This window comes from Podarcis filfolensis, assembly GCF_964270895.1.
Source record: "Podarcis filfolensis genome assembly, chromosome: 2".
NCBI classification, from domain to species: Eukaryota; Metazoa; Chordata; class Lepidosauria; order Squamata; family Lacertidae; genus Podarcis; species Podarcis filfolensis.
Genome location: NC_139605.1, coordinates 28872974 through 28889720, shown reverse-complemented (window position 1 = coordinate 28889720; position 16747 = coordinate 28872974). Strand labels below are relative to the sequence as shown.

At 41.3% G+C, this 16747-nt stretch overlaps 1 protein-coding gene across 50 annotated transcripts in view; it reads left to right on the top strand.

Annotated features, from left to right (window-relative positions):
* The window catches only part of FOXP1 (forkhead box P1), a 534652-nt gene that overhangs the window by 461551 nt on the left and 56354 nt on the right, over positions 1–16747 (top strand). For all 50 annotated transcript variants that reach the window (XR_014544949.1, XR_014544950.1, XR_014544951.1 and 47 more), the window contains one exon: positions 8623–8727. Coding sequence is in view for 47 of the 50 variants with exons in the window: in XM_083601038.1 (XP_083457164.1) it covers positions 8623–8727 (105 nt within the window). In the remaining 3 variants the exon portion in view is untranslated. The remainder of the gene's footprint in view (positions 1–8622; positions 8728–16747) is intronic.

Here is a 16747-nt window from a genome sequence, read left to right as displayed (position 1 = left end):
GGCAGTGAAGGCAGCAAAGAAGGCATGCTTTACTGTCTCCATTGCATCCTCATAGTGCCATCCAGCAGAGCTTTTCCAGGTACTGTGGGGCCTTTTACAGTCTGGCCTGAAGGAGATGACAGAACTGGCAGCAGCTCGCTGTGACTTGTTTGCAAAGCATTTTGGTGATAAAGTCACTAGCATCCACCAGGATCTTGACTCCGCTGTTACAGCAGTTAAATCTCAGGGGGTTACCAGAGCATGGTCTAGTCCTGTTGTCTTGGATAGGTTTCAGTTAGTAAGGCTTGATGATGTGGACAAGGATAACTTGGATCGGTCAGGATGACCACTTGTGCTCCTGACCCTTGCCCCTTGTGGCTGATAAAAACTAGCAGGTAGGAGGGGATAGCTGGCCGGGCCAGGGTGGTGCTTAATGTCTCTCTGCGACAGGGAGTGTTCCCTGCCTGCTTGAAGGAGGCAGTGGTAAAACTGCTCCTTAAGATCTTTGGATTAAGGGTGGTATACCAAATTAATTGTTTATTTGATTTTTGCCTTGGGTTGCTGTGTGAGGAAAGATTCACTGGTATCAACAAAAAGCATGTCACAAAATTCAGACTACATTTCTAAACCCATTGAAGGCTGTACTCTCTGCAACCCTCTTGAGGATCATAGAATAGACACTGAAGGTTGTGCCGAAATTTTAAAGGTCTGTCTAAGAGTATAATTAGGCCTTTATGTTTTTAGAACAGTATTTTTATTGATATAAGTCTATTAAGAACAGTTCAGGGTTGTTGTTGTTTTTTAATTCTGTGCTAGCTATTGAAGGGAAAAATGAATCTCTTTATACTTTATTAAATGAGCACTGCAAGTCATTGACATGCAGTAAGGATGGTACCTAACAATGCCATTTCTTTCAGTCAGTAGTGCACTTATAAAACAGTTTTGGTCTAGAAAATGTATAGGCTGTGCTATCGTGCGTGCTGAAAAGTGTGGTTTGCCATTGTGCGTACTTGAATAGTCATGTCTTTAGTGACCTCAAGGTTAGGCTGCTATAATACATTCTATGTAGGGCTGTCCTTGGGGAATTGTTCAGAAGTTTCAGTTGGCAGAGAACATGGACATGCCTTTGACCAAGAAGTACTCCACTGTTTCCCCTGACCCCCTGGTAGCCCTACTGTCATCCATTCAAGAGGATAATGCTAATCTCTAAATCTCTGAAAAGTCTGCTAGAAGTCTACCGCTTTTCTATGTCTTGTGGCAATTTCTAGAGCCAGGAGCGCACCTGAGCCTATGCATATGCTTTTACTGTCTGGACGTGGCACACAGAGAGAGCCGTTCTCAGTAGTTTTGTCAGTTATGAAACTAATTTTCTTTAGCGGTTCAGGGCTGCTCCATCCATGTCGGGTTTCCTAGCCAGAGCCTGTTTTTCATGTGGTGGTGGGGAGTGTATTCCATTGTATGTGAAAGTTGCCCCTGTGTCTCAACCGGTATATTGATTTTAAAATAGATTTATTTCACCAACAACAGGCGTATACTACCTGCCAAATTACTCTCAGATTGCAGCTCTGAATAGTGACCCACCTAACAGATAGTAATTGGAGCAGATGAGATCCCCTCCAAGTCTTGTTTGGGCCTGGAACCAAAGTTGCTCTTCAGTGTATAGAATACAGGAAGCTATTTGTCTGACCTTTTCCGCTACATCCCAGAGATGGGTAGGTGTTTTCAAGTTATTAAGAGTGAATATGATGATCTGGCTCAAACAGCACGCCTGTTCTTTCGCCCAGTGTGAATCATGAATCCGTACTGTAATTTCACATACAGTTCTCTGTTCATTTAGACTTCTTCTACAGTTGCAATATTTTACTTTTTCTAGAGCCTTTTTAAAATCCCTGTTTGTGTGAGCATCTTGTTTCTGGTGTGCCTGTTTAAAGGAAGGCCTTGTCTGAGTGGGTGCAGGTCGCCAATATGAAACAATCAACTTCTTGGGGGGGGGAATTGTTTCACGCTTTTTGCAGCGACATGCATGTTACATTTATTCCCATATATGCCATAAAGGTATAAAGAAAATAGTCATATTTTCAAGCACATAAGTCACATGCCAAAGAACTACAGCCAGTCACAGCTTCCTGGCAAATATTAATCACAGCTCGCCTTGTCTTGAAACATGCATCTTCCCTTCTCACTTGATGTTCATTAGGAGACATGTAGTGTGCATAATGCACCGAGGAATCAAAATATGGCAGTGCCCCAGTATATTGATAATTTACTAGGATGTTTCTTAAATAAAGTGAAAAGAATTTTTCCCCCTGTGCGTTTTTCACATAATGTGATTTAGTGTGGATTAGAGCATGCATAGAGCATCCATTGGCTGGCCAATGGAGAAAACTTCACCATTTCTCCATTGCTGCGCAGTGTAGGGGGCAGCAATCTTGGCTGCATCTGGATTGCAGAGGAGATTGCAGTGTGGGGTCAGTGATCTTGGCTTTAGGTTCCCATTTAACTACACATCCTGTTACTGGCAGCTCTCTTGATTTTACCCAAGGACTTCTGAGAACTGCTGTTGGTACTACTTCAGTTCTGCCTCTCTCTGTCCCTTATTTTCCCCAAGTAATAGCACAAAAAAATTGTTTTGTTTTTATTTTTCACATGGAATTTAATTGTGAGTATGGGGGGAAAATAACACCGTGAGCACATGATGGCAATAGTTCAAGAAACATGAAGCATAGTCCTGGCATGGTTGTTTTCAGTTCTGAATTACAAACCTTTTTGGATAGTACAGGGGAACGGGTCTTACTGGTATTCCCAATTTTTTGGTGCATATTTATATAGAGAGTGGGGTTTTTGTTACTACAGCTATATCTTGGGCATGCAAATTATGTTATTTTCCAAATATAAAATGAAAATGAAGATTTTTTTAGGATTCTGCAAAAGCCACCAGATTACATATTAGAAAGCAGTGTTCATGATTCATAACATGAACACAGCTGTGCAGAATTCTATATACACTCACATATAGGGCTCAGGGGATGTTTTCATAAAATTGGCGAGCGCTATTAGTCTTTATTAGATATATTTAAAAAAACAGATTAGGAACTAGATATGTGGTTTGCACTGGCATTTACAAGTTGGCAACTATAGAACACATGGACATTTTGTCCTTTCCTTGTTGTATTTGTGTGGCTTTTGTGCTTGTGCTTTAAAATGTTTGCAAAGTCTGTCAGGTACTGAAACAAAAAACACAGACATAGCTACAATTTTTTTTCATTGATCCTAATGGGCTGCTAATATGAGTGCCTGGTTTCCCACTCTTCTGTTCAAGTCAGCTGATAACAAGTCAACAAAACACAGTCTTATATTCAATTTAAAAACAGCTGGGTGTGATAAAACATCACCTGTAAATCCCCCTAGCAGAGCTTGTCCTAAAATGGACCTTCTACCTTCAGTATGAAGCTGAATTGTCTACTCAGGAAATAAACTGGTGCTCTTCTCTTTTTAAAAACTGTAGGCCTACTACTCACAGCTGAAAAACAGTTTATTGAAATATACTTATATCACATAGCAAGACTACACGTAGATAACATGTCTTTATGTATGACTTTATCCGACTAATATTTTATTATTGAGACTTTGTCAGAGTTTGATGTCACGATGAACAATGGTTTATCATGGTGAGAACACATCTAGCCTTCCCTGTGCTCCCTCCAACTCCTACCAGGGGGAATACAAAAGTTTTCTTTTCCATTTTTATTTAACCACAGTTTGCTGTGCCATCCAAACTTCACAAGCTGTGGGCAATCTTAAATATGGTTTGTTTGAAACCACCCATCTTCAAACCATGCTATATAATGCTGTCTTGTTTCAGCATACATAAGTTTAATCACAGTTTATAGTTCAGATGTAACACTAAACTTTGCTAAATTAGAAATGAAAGGTTCTAATCTTCACCTTGTGGCTGTGCCGGAGGATGCTGGGAAGAGTGTTCTAGCCTGGTGGGGAGGCTCAGCTAATTTACATTACAGTCAGAGTTTATTGTGACATCCAAATTCAGAAACCACACAAAACAGTTTGCTGTGATTCTTATCTATTGAAAGTACAGAGGTTGTAACCAATATAGTGGGCATGGATACGATTTGCATCAATTGATCAATCGATCGATATCCTTCCAAGGGGCTAAAGGTGGCATATGTTACCTTTCACTCCCTCCACATTTATCCTCACAACACTGTGAAGCAGTTTAAGCTGAATGATTGTGAATGGCCCAACACTGCCCAGTTTGCTTCCTGGCCGAGTAACGATTTGAATACCCCTCTCCCTGGACCAAGTCTGATGTTCTTTCCAAAGCTCTGTTACAAGGCACCTCCAATACCTCAAAGCTAACAAAGCACGCAAGATAATCCCCAAACCTCCCAGTAACTAAGCTCAAGTACACATAATTGACACAACAGCACATTCTTCCTCTTCTACTATGCCTCTCTTCCCCTCCTTCCTCTATCTCTAATGCGTCAGATGGTAGACTGTATACCCTTTGGGGCATAGACCTGTCCTCTTGTACTTCATGCAGCGCCATTGCACATTTGTGGAGCTATATAAATAAAATAACAGCAGCAGCATGAATGTTCTGTATTTTGACACTCTGACCTGCTGTGGGTTTTGTGTATGCAGTGGGAGGATTAAAATGTGCGTGTAAATGTACACTGTAAAACTATGTGATAGCTCAAACCTACAACAGTCTGTGTCTTATATTTAGGTAGATCACACCAGAATCTGTTGCAGTCCAAGAATCACATGCTGCAGCAACCAATTTTCCCAACCAATTTTTCTTCTCCACTATTTCAGTGATGGGCTTCCAGTTGCTGGAATTTAATTGCTGGTGGAAATTAACGTATATTGCGGCAAATGATTCTTGTACTGCTATGCAAACTACAAATTAAATTGATTTCCAACTTGGAGATTAACCTATGCACTTGAAAAGTAATAGGTGCAGCATCTTTTTACCTATTTCCAGTGATGGAAACATTAGGGTAACAGGCATAGAGAAATTTTCAGTTCCATTGAGAAGTTTTCTGATGCCCTAGACCAGTGTTTTTCAACCTTTTTTGGGCAAAGGGACACTTGTTTCATGAAAAAAATCACGAGGCACACCACCATTAGAAAATGTTATATTGACTATATATAAAGTAATTCTCTTGAATAGGAATCAAATAAACACAAAGAAAGTATTTTATAATTACTTTATTATGAAATAGTAAGTAAACAGAAATGTGAAAAATTATAAAATACTTTATTCAGTGTGCAACCTGGGCCTGTTTGGCTGAACACAAAGCTGGTATTCTGGCTGGAATCGAAGAAAGACACACACGTAGCTCTTCGTCAGTGCTGACTCCCGCCGAGTCCTGGTCTCCGTCCGTCTCCTCCTGCTCCGGTCCTCCTGGTGACTCAAGTCGCAACGTCTTCTTCTCTCCGCTGCTGCGCACACTGTGCTCGGGCAGGAAGGAAGTCGGAAGATGATGTCCTACTGTGATAGGTCCAGGCTGGAGTCTGGACCAATCACAGCCCGGACATCAGAAAAGTGGAGGGTGTCCCCCTGAGGAGGGTGGGGTCAAAAACCCCACACACCCCATACCCAGGACACAGTCCAGCGCCCGCCTAGTGGGCGAAAATGTGACATTTTTATTTTTAAAAAAATCTTTCGAATTTTTCAATTTTTCCCACGGCACACCAGGCAACATCTCGCGGCACACTAGTGTGCCGCGGAACAGTGGTTGAAAAACACTGCCCTAGACCAGACATGTCCAACGCGTGAATCGAGTAAAGGATTCTGATCGAGCATGACCAAGGCCTCAGGGTGCATCCGCCCGCCGGCATCTCCCATGGCCACCAGGCACCCTCAGCCAGAATGACTCCACAGGCCCTTTCCCCACCTTTCCAGCTCCAGCCTAGCTGCGAAAGTAAGCCACTGCCCCCCCTTCCCCACGGAGCTCTTCCTCTGGTAAAGAGGGAATTGGACATTTTAGGGCGTGTTGGCTTCCCGCATGCCAAGGGCCCTGAGAGGGGGCTGGTGGGTGGGTTAATAATTTGTAGTAATAATAATAATAATAATAATAATAATAATAATAATAATATACCCTGCCCATCTGGCTGGGTACCCCCAGCCAAATAATAATAATAATAATAATAATAATAATAATAATAATAATAATTTATTATTTGTACCCCGCCCATCTGGCTGGGTTTCCCCAGCCACTCTGGGCGGTTTCCATAGAAACCAAAAATACACTAAAATATCACAGATTAAAAACTTCCCTGAACGGGGCTGCCTTAAGATGTCTTCTGAATGTCAGGTAGTTATTTATTGCTTTGACATCTGATGGGAGGGCGTTCCACAGGGCAGGCGCCACTACCGAGAAGGCCCTCTGCCTGGTTCCCTGTAGCTTTGCTTCTCGCAATGAGGGAACCGCCAGAAGGCCCTCGGCGCTGGACCTCAGCACCCGGGCAGAACGATGGGGGTGGAGACGCTCCTTCAGGTATACTTGGCCGAGGCCGTTTAGGGCTTTAAAGGTCAACACCAGCACTTTGAATTGTGCTCGGAAACGTACTGGGAGCCAATGTAGGTCTTTCAAGACCGGTGTTATGTGGTCTCGGCGGCTGCCCCCAGTCACCAGTCTAGCTGCCGCATTCTGGATTAGTTGTAGTTTCCGAGTCACCTTCAAAGGTAGCCCCACGTAGAGCGCATTGCAGTAGTCCAAGCGGGAGATAACCAGAGCATGCACCACTCTGGCGAGACAGTCCGCGGGCAGGTAGGGTCTCAGCCTGCGTACCAGGTGGAGTTGGTAGACAGCTGCCTAATATAATATTAGAAGTGACTCCAGATGTGGTTCATCTCTACTCCCATCAGCCCCAGCCAGCATGGCCAATGGTCAAGGATGACAGGAACAACAATACCTAGAAGGACCACAGGTTCCCCATCCCTGCCCTATACGCCCCCTCACATACTTTTAGGTCAGCTGGAGAAGCTGTGCTCATGGTCCCACCTTCACAAGATCCTTAGGAGGCAGTGACAAGAAACAGGGCATTTACCATAGTGGACAAATGTGGTTGGCCCCCCACAGTGAGTAGTTTTAAGAAATAAGTAAATACATTTTTTAAAAAAATCAACAAGCATTTGGTTGAATTGCTTTTAATTTTCTATTTTGCTGATCAGCTACTCTGCTTGTTGCTCTGTAGCTTATGGAATTTTATTGGCGATTTTATAATGGTTTTGTTTTGTTTGTGTGTATCATACATGTTGGTTTTTGTATGCTGCTTTGGGGTTCTTTATATTGGAGGAAATGTGTGATATAAGTCTAAGTAATAATGAAAACCCTTATAATTCAGCCAGTAAAAATATCAAATTGCTCATTCTGTTGTTCGCCAAAAGCAATTATGAAGTAAGATTTTACACTGATTTGTAACATATTCATATGTGTTGAATATGATGGGGGGCGGAATTGGGGGTTCCAAACCCTACTTGTAGTTAATGCCTGATAGAGACACATGCATGTCTATTATTATTTCTACATTTTTGCTTTTGAGCTTGCAGCTTGCAAAGACAGTCAGCTGAACACACACACACACACACACAACACAATTTGGGAGAAGAAATGAATGTGAACAAAAAAGTGCACCCTTCAAGATAACTGACATTTCTTCTTTTAAAAAGTCATTTAAGGTTATGGAAATAGTCAGGAATAAATAATTTCCTTTGCTGAAGAGGTTTTCATGCAGAAGTTGAGTAAAGATATTTCAGAACATGGTTCATCAGTTAATGCAACAGATACATTTCCCTGAGCACCACATGGCCTGGATCAAAGCATCTCATGACTTGGAGCAGTGTGGCCAAATCATTATGTATTGATTGAAATCCTGCTAGAGTTTTAACTCTTCGATGTTTGAAAAGGTGCTTCCCACCCCAGCCACCTTTTTATAAGCTCTGTCTTGGTGGCCTAGGTAGCAGAGCTGCTGTTAATAGCACCCTTCTATCCCAGTGAAATGACAGAATTCCCTTTTTGCTACGTTTCTTGTTAAAAAGAATTGTATAGTTGGGAAACATTCGCTTTTTGCTAAGAAATATGAGCAGACCTGCAAAGAAGGCATCAAGAGGAGGGGAGCACGCAGGTCTGTTCTGATAGGGTTAAAGATGCCATAACACAGATATGCGTGCTTTTCGTCTTACACAGTGTTTTGTAGTACCTATAACCCTCAAAGTTACTTAAGATGCTAGATATAAACTGCAAGGGTATTTAGTCTTCCATCTGCTGTAAATATGCAATTTTCAAACACTTTTTGTATCTAAGACATAAAGCTACACTGTCAGATGTTCCCAGCATTCACTTCCTATGTTTATTTCAGTTCTTAACAAAACTTCTAATTAATTAATCAATCAGACACACATAACCTGCTTGCTACAATCCCAACACATTTGCGACTCTTCTCTTGTAAAGCTCAAAGGAGGGCTTCCTTGAAACAAAACGGAATTGTGCGTTCCTGAATATTTCATTTTTTATGTGTTTATACTTACATATTTTGCTTTCAGCGCTGCAGCAAGTTAAAGTCATTCAAAGCACCACCTTATAATGCTTTCCCACTTTTTCCCTTCCCCATCAGTTTATCCCACGAAGAACACTCTCATAGCCATCCGCTTTATGGGCACGGAGTATGCAAATGGCCAGGCTGTGAAGCAGTATGCGAAGATTTCCAGTCATTTCTAAAGTAAGAATATTTTATTTATTTTTTGGCATTTCATATATTTCATTAAGCATGAATCTACCTTCGGATGAGCTGAAAACATCTCCTGCTGTCGGTGGCTTCCTGTCAAAGGTGTCTGTTGTAAATACACATGATGTGCAAGTCATGTTGTCCTCAGTAAAGCCTGGGCAGAAGGACATTTCAGGGTGAGTGCCAAAGGACCTCCCTCATCCAGCACAGTCTGAGATCAACAGATTACTGGGTTCAGCTCTGCTGCATGTGCAGATCGCATCCAGTAGTGTTTGGGTTTTTATGACAGTCCTCTGTCATTCTTGTATATCTTTTCACCAAACCTTAGATCCAACACAGAAGCAACAGAGTCTATCCTCCTTATTTCATTGATTTTGTAACTGCTCTTATTGAATACAGACTGCCAAAACTACATGCATCGTTAATTGTGTCACATAAGTATCTAATAAGCAAAGTCAACACTACTTAAATTAAATTCTAATTATATTAATTGAGCCCCTGTAGTTTGACACAGACTTCTCCTCACTACCAAAAAACAAAAAAAACCCAGTGTTAAATGCGGTATAAAAGTTACCTTACTGACAAGTTGGTACGGGACCTGCAGGCATTCCATTTTTGTAAATTGTAGTCTGTTTTTGTATTTACTGCTGTCATTTTGGAAACTACCACTGACAAAGGTGCTCTTTCTAACTTCCACATTTCACATGTTTGCTAGTTGATCTGTCTTATGTTGCCTGTTTATACAACTGTCCGCTTTTCCGCACATCCTCCAGCCTCCAGCCGGCCCCAGAGCTTCAATTCTAGTTGTGGATATTTTTGGATACAGTATTTTTGGTCTGGATTGGAGAGAGAGCAGCAGAGAGGGCATTTACAGAGTGTTTAGAGGATGCTCCCCTCTTAACGCAGTTGTCGCTTATGCGCCTGGGGGTCTGGTACCTAATCCCCTGCCTAAGTGGGGGGACGCCTGTAGTCAGTTCTACGCCATATTGTCTGTGACCCTCATAGCCTTTCATAACTTAACTCTGTTAACATTGCTTATGCAATAATTTCATGGGCACAAAGCATTTTTCAAAAGGGGCAAATCTTTTATAATGCCCTCAATTCTCCTAGATAAGAAAAGAAATTGGGAGTCTTGCTTTTGTTTTATACATTCTGAGAAATGAATATAATAAAGGCTGGAAAAGAAAAAAGAAAAGAAAAAAACCAAGGGTGTTTTTTTTTTACACACACACACACACACACACACACACACACACACACACAAAACCTACCTGTAATCATTTTGTAGTGTTTGTTCCTAAGGTAAGGAACACTACAAGGTCTTTGATTTTAAAGATAAATTCTGTTCAAATAACAATCCTAGTTGTCTTTCACTCATAGCTAACAGGAGGATGCTTATCAGTATCAGCAGATACATAAGCTATTCTACACATTTCCCTGTTTCTTTTCAAAATAAGTTGCAGTTTTACACAAGGGTTTTCTGTGTTTTCTCTTCCCTCCACCCCTTGAGGCAGTCAGCCACTGGTTGTCATGCAATTGTACCATCAGTTAGAGCTAACTGCTACCAGCAGGTGATTCTGCTAAATCTAATGAAACCAACACACCCTGCATTGCCTCGAATACAGAAAAACAAAAACAAGTCCACTTTTTACTGCTGTGACAGAATGGTCTCATTCTCTGCAGCAAGAAAACAAAAATGCAGGCAGATTTTGTATGCTCTGCCTCAAATATCTAAGGCTGTATAATATGGGAGGCAGTAGAAGGGCCACTGGGCTTCTTTTCTTCTTTTATAGATAAATGCCATTCTTGGGCACACAGGTAGTTCTTTGAAATTACAGTACATGAGGGCTGATGAGGTGTGCAGCTTCTTGGCACCCATGTAGTAATTTGATATGCAGTAAGCACTCCCAATAGTCACTGCATAATTCAAACCTAGGGGTAGTAGGGTAAAGACATGCAGTTTGGGATCCGTGCAATCTAGATGCTTTAGAGCAGGGGTCAGCAAACTTGTTCAGCAGGGGGCCAGTCCACTGCCCCTCAGACCTTGTGGGAGGCTGGACTATATTTGAGGGGGGGGGTGAATGAATTCCTATGCCCCACAAATTGAAATACTTCATTGTCACTTGTACAGCTTGTCTACAGTAAGATTACACAAATAACCCAGAGATGCATTTTAAATAAAACGGCACATTCTACTTATGTAAAAACACACTGATTCCTGGACCGTCCGCGGGCCGGATTTAGAAGTAGATTGGGGTGGATCTGGCCCCCGGGCCTTAGTTTGCCTACCCATGCTTTAGAGCAGGGCTCTAAAAGAGGGCGGTCCAGCGTGCAGCCTCATGTGTCCCTCAAGGCCTTTTTTGGTGGCCCTCAGCAACATTTGACATCCCCCTGCCACCAGGTAATAAGTGAGGTGTTGGGTTTGGAGAAGGAGGTGTGAGGGCTCTGACAGCATCCTAGAGTCCTCCAGCCTACTTCTCAAACCCCACTGCCTCACTTAGCTGGCTTTAGGAAGGCAGCACAAGGGCTGGGGAGGGGGTGTCTAATTTTGGGCTCGCTGCCCTCCTACACAGCAAGGCAGTGAGCAGCCCACAGGTTCCATGTCAAAGTACTCTTGCAGTACCGCCCTGCTCTAGAACAACCTTCATCAGCCTGATACCCCTTGCGGTGTTTGGGGCTATCACTCTCATCAGCCACAGTGGCTAATAATCAGGGATAGTGGGAGTTGTAGTCCAAAACATCTAGAAAAAAACCAGATTAGGGAAAGCTGCTCTAGAAAGTGCATGGCTGAATCTACTGTTAGTTTAGGATATCCCAGTAAAATGGATTCATTTTTTTAGGGACAGCCACCCTCCCGGGTGGATGAGGGAAGGATTCCAAACCCAAGATCCATTGCAGTGACTGCGGATTTAGCAGATTTCTTGCTAAACCCAGCAGATTCCCAGCATATCACCCTCATCTGGGTTTAGCTGGGGCTCAGATGGTTGAACTGAGACAGATGGATCTTATGCTGGCATAAACCACAAAAGAGTGGATGTTCTGGAGGCTGTGAGGGCTGTGTCTGAGCAGGGGAACTTCCTTTGGTTCATAACTCAGTTCAGCTTGGCCATGTGACTTGGCAACTCAGCAGAAATTAAGCCAGCAAAATGAATGATATAAGTCAAACTCTGTTTTAAAGTCTTGTTTTCCCTTTGCTAGGCTTAGGTATAGATCTACTCCCAAGCAAAGTATGGAACAGGGGTGATTTGTGCTGGCTTAATTTAAGCTAAATTGCTCCTTAGAACCCTATGTGGGTCACTGCCATATGGGAATACTATGCAGGAGGTTCTTGAGTACCTTAAAAAAAAATTGTAGTAGTTTAGTTAGGTTTTCATTATTTCCAAACTCTACACCGGTATTTTCTCGAAAATACATAGCTTGCCTGTTTTGGGAACGTTGTAGTGTTCACAGTTCCAGCACAATGCTGAATCATGATTTGCTGTTATATCTGAACCCTACAGCAGCTTTCCAGAACTGGTTTTTAAGGACTGCCAAAGGGAGGCTATTAAACCATGGTTTGACATTGGTTTCCAAATCATAGCTTTCACCAAGGCTATTATGACACTGTTATGTTTAAATTCACATGCCATTTACAAACCACATGTCTGAATTAAGGGGGGGGGCAGTTGAAAGTAAAACAGAGGGCAGCATAATGTAACGCCTTACTGGTTGTTGTTGGGTTGCTGACTTTGTTTTCCAGTTGTATGCCTCTCCTGCAAAGCACAGGTGGGCAGGCTTTCGTGGTAAAATTTTGCTCCAGGGTACTCCATTATGGTAGGGACGCGGGTGGCCTAGGACTTGCCGATCAGAAGGTCGGTGGTGGCTCCTGTTGCTCGGTCCCTGCTCCTGCCAACCTAGCAGTTCGAAAGCACGTCAATGTGCAAGTAGGTAAATAGCTACTGCTCCGGCGGGAAGGTAAACGGCGTTTCCGTGTGCTGCTCTGGTTCGCCAGAAGCGGCTTAGTCATGCTGGCCACATGACCCGGAAGCTGTACGCCGGCTCCCTCAGCCAGTAAAGCGAGATGAGCGCCGCAACCCCAGACTGGACCTAATGGTCAGGGGTCCCTTTACCTTACTCCATTATGGAGCCTAGAGAACACCCATAGGAGAATGTGATCTAGCGGTGTGTGCTTGCTGAGAGCTCTTCCCAGGAGAATGCAGAGAAGAAGCATGTGAACAGTATGCACATTTATTATAGGGAAAGGGGGACAAAATGTTTTTGTTGTTGGAAGTTTCCCTCCTGGGGAAGGAAGATGTAATTAGATGGGCAACTAACTTTGGGAAACCTTTGTTTCTACCCTGACTATATGCCCATTTAACTTTAAGGTTAAATGATATTTTATGATATTGGCAAACACCGTTTCAACATATTTTCAGTAGGGACTACCAAAAATGGTACTTCAAAACCCCAGCGGGGTTTTATCCAATATTATTTACATCTCTCCTTCTCTCTTCCTCTAAATCAAATTATTATTTTGCAAGAGTAAATAACTTTTGACACAGTAGCCTGCATAGTATTCGTGTGCATGTGTGTGTGCTTGTGATTTTGGAGTGCTTGTAGGAGCAGTAGTAACACATTAGAATATATATTTAAAACGGAGATTTTTGTCATTTGTAAATGGAGGCTTGCTGGTAATCTGCATCATGTGAATTTTAGTTTTAATAAAACTGAGGAGGGCTTGTGTGAGAGAAACTCTCTCGGCACACTCTGCAATGTTTTCACAAGTGTTTTTATCATGGCAACATCTTGTTTACTTTAGTTGCTTGCCTAAAACTACTTGGAACATGTTAAGAAAACATTTCAGGAAAGCTTCTAAAAGAGGCTTTTGTTTAGCAGCCACTGTGAGGCTGCTCAGCTCACAAAGGTGTTAACTTTCAACCCCTTAAGCACTTCCACATGAAATTCCAGCAACTATGCTTGTGGTTTTTGGGAAGAAAAAGTGCACATTAAAGAGATCAGGTATATGCTAATACACGTTGAAGGAAGGCCGGAAATCATAAATTGTTTCAAATGCATTAATTGCTATTATTTGCGTGTCAGAAAGTTTTAGAGCTGAAGTTACCTCCAGAGTTAACAAAACAAGAGACTTCTGGTAAAATTGGTGCAGTGTTAGAAGAGGAGTGTGTAGGGGGAGGAAAGCCTACATATATCGAAGCCTGTATATATACCAAGGATATGTATGGTCTTAAAATTTAAACACATGGCCCTGGCAGTTCACTTCTTCAAACATACATAAAATAGGTGGCTGGCTAAAGGTTTTCCATGCTGTTAATCTCCTGTAAGTGACCTAACAGGATGACCAAAATGTATGAAATCTGTTCTGTGTGAAATATATCTTGCCTATTAACAGATCTAAAAACACAAACACACAAAAACAGTTCATTTTATTCCTCAGATTGTCAAACGTGCAGAGTGGAGTTCAGATTTGAATGCCACAGGTTTTTACAGCGTGCTTATTAACCTCACTGACATTGTACGGAAGTTCAAGACCTTTCCAATAGTTGCATCACTTAAAAAGGTCAGAGTGGCCTAAATACCACACTGCCCTCTAGTGATGTATATAATATTAGAAGTAAAAGTTTTAGCGAAGTGGCCCAAAGATATTATCACAACTATCATTACTTTGTATCGTTTTAATATGGAGATAAGAGTTACTTGGTAATCCTCTTTTACTTAGTTTGGTCAGCTTTCCAAGTGGACAGATAGCTATGAAATGGGCATCTCTCTCCTTGCATTGAGGATATTTGTTGTGTGCTGTGTACTGTGCTGGAACAAAACCTCTTGTCTTTCATAACCACATATGGGAGTTTTAGGTGCTTAGTTTATGTTTCCCACTTTTAATTTCCTGTATCTAATCAGAAAGCATTACTTAAGAGACAGGGATCATCTTTGTTTCATACTTTTTATTGACACCATCTCCCACATTATTGCTATGTCTAAATGGTAAAATTTATTATTAGCAATAGTGTCACAAAAGTCTGAGACAGCGATTTTCCTTTCAATAAAAGTAGTTAAAAACCTTTTAGAAAATCCATAATTTTGATTGCTGGTACTTCATAAATGTATAACTGGTACTTTTTAGCTGTCTCTTTAGGGAAAAATGAGTTTTATCACCTGCAGTACCTGGGTTAATGAAATTGTATGTTGGAATTTAGCCAGAATGAAAGATGAGATCATTCCGTGGTACTGGTATTAGCAACAGGTCTCATATAAAGCTTTGACGCTTAAGGCAAGTATAAGTACAACTGTGTGCATATGTGATTATTTGTCATTTTCAAAGTTCCTGTACTTTTGAAAGAAAATGAAAACATTACCGTAAAGGTCCTATGGTCTGAAAAGCTTTAGCAAAGCAGAAAAGAAATCTACACATGTTCATCTTTAACCAAAAAATAAATTTGCTTGCTTTAAATTTGAGCCTCAGTTTCCTGCTCAGCCCGTTACAAAAATACAACTCGCAGTTCAAATTTTAAAGAAGTGTTGCCTTTCCCCTTCCCATGTCTAATTGTTTGTGTGGATATTAGCCATCCAGGAAATCCCATACTAAACACATACGAATCCAAGAGGATCTTGTGTTCTTCCACAGGCAGCTCAGGATATTGTAGACAGTTACAATGATTTTATTTTTTCCCTTTTTGCAACCTGGTATTTATTGTATTTATTTTATGTATGCTGCCTTCTTTCAAAGACAGAGAGTCAGCTGTCAAAACGGACTATTTCGGTCCAAAGGGAAGCACTTGATATACTCCTTTTTAACCTTGGCTTTCTTCACTTTTTAGAGAATTCTATATATGTATCTTTATATGGTGATAAAGGAGAGCTGTGTTGTGCCGTGACACAGAAGCTTAAATTCAGGCCTGTTACTGAAGACTCTTTTGAGATGTGTAAGCAGTGCAGCAATCCTGAAAGGCTGTCAGGCGAGGGTGTTGGTTTGAAATATGCCTGGAATCTCTAACCAAGCTCACTTTCAAATACGGCAATATTTCCCTCCCTAATGCACAATTAGCAATACCCCCTCTTAATGATTTTCTTCTGGGTGCGAAATTAAAATAAACACAGCGTCCCATTGAAATATAAGCTAAATCAGGCTAATGCATGAATCCAGGACTTCTCTATAAAGCTGTTTGGTGGCTGCGGTGTGTGTTTTAATTTTAGAGATGACATTTGTCTACCTGCGACTCCGTTATGTATCCTGTGGAATGCAGTGCTGTTTAGACACACGGCTACATCAGCACATGATTTCAAGACTTGGAGTAGGTGATTTTGCCAGGTTTCTGATGTCTCAATTTAACAATAGATGTGAGAGTGCACAAGTGGTTAAGCTGTCCATTTTTAATAATAAATAATAATAACGGCCGTGTCACAAAAAGTGTGTTTTTATGTTAGCCTGTTGTTTTTGTGTGCTAGCATGCTTTTTATATTTGCATTATCAGTGACATATGCCAACTTTCATAGCCATTCCTGATGTCTCCACACTTCCCTAGCCTTTTTATTTCAACAGCATTTCACTGGGGCTGCATTAGAGGCCATTTGAATATTTCATTTCCTATTAATTATGCACTGTGACTCTCAGTGTCATTATAAAAAAGAGCCTAATGTAACAAAGGATGAAAAGAACCATCAAGCAGTGTGACCAAAAGAAAATATTCCAAAGCTTGTCACGTATGACCGGCTTAACATCTCTAATTTGAAATCCATTGCATTCATCTTAAATTAAAGCTTAAGGATTCTACCTTTACCTTGTTTCCTTTGCTGCATGTTTTAGGTGGCTGAATTTTTAGTTTAAAATATTAATGGATTCTGAGGGTAGAAAGTCTTTTTTGTCATCAAAATATGCACAGCATTAAGTATTTAGTTATATCTGTAATTTTTGCATTTCACCTTTACACCCAGTTTAAAGACGTAGCTGTTAATGAGAACTGTGCACTTCAGTTAATAGGTTAATAGCTATTAACTATTCAGCTAATAATTCTTAACT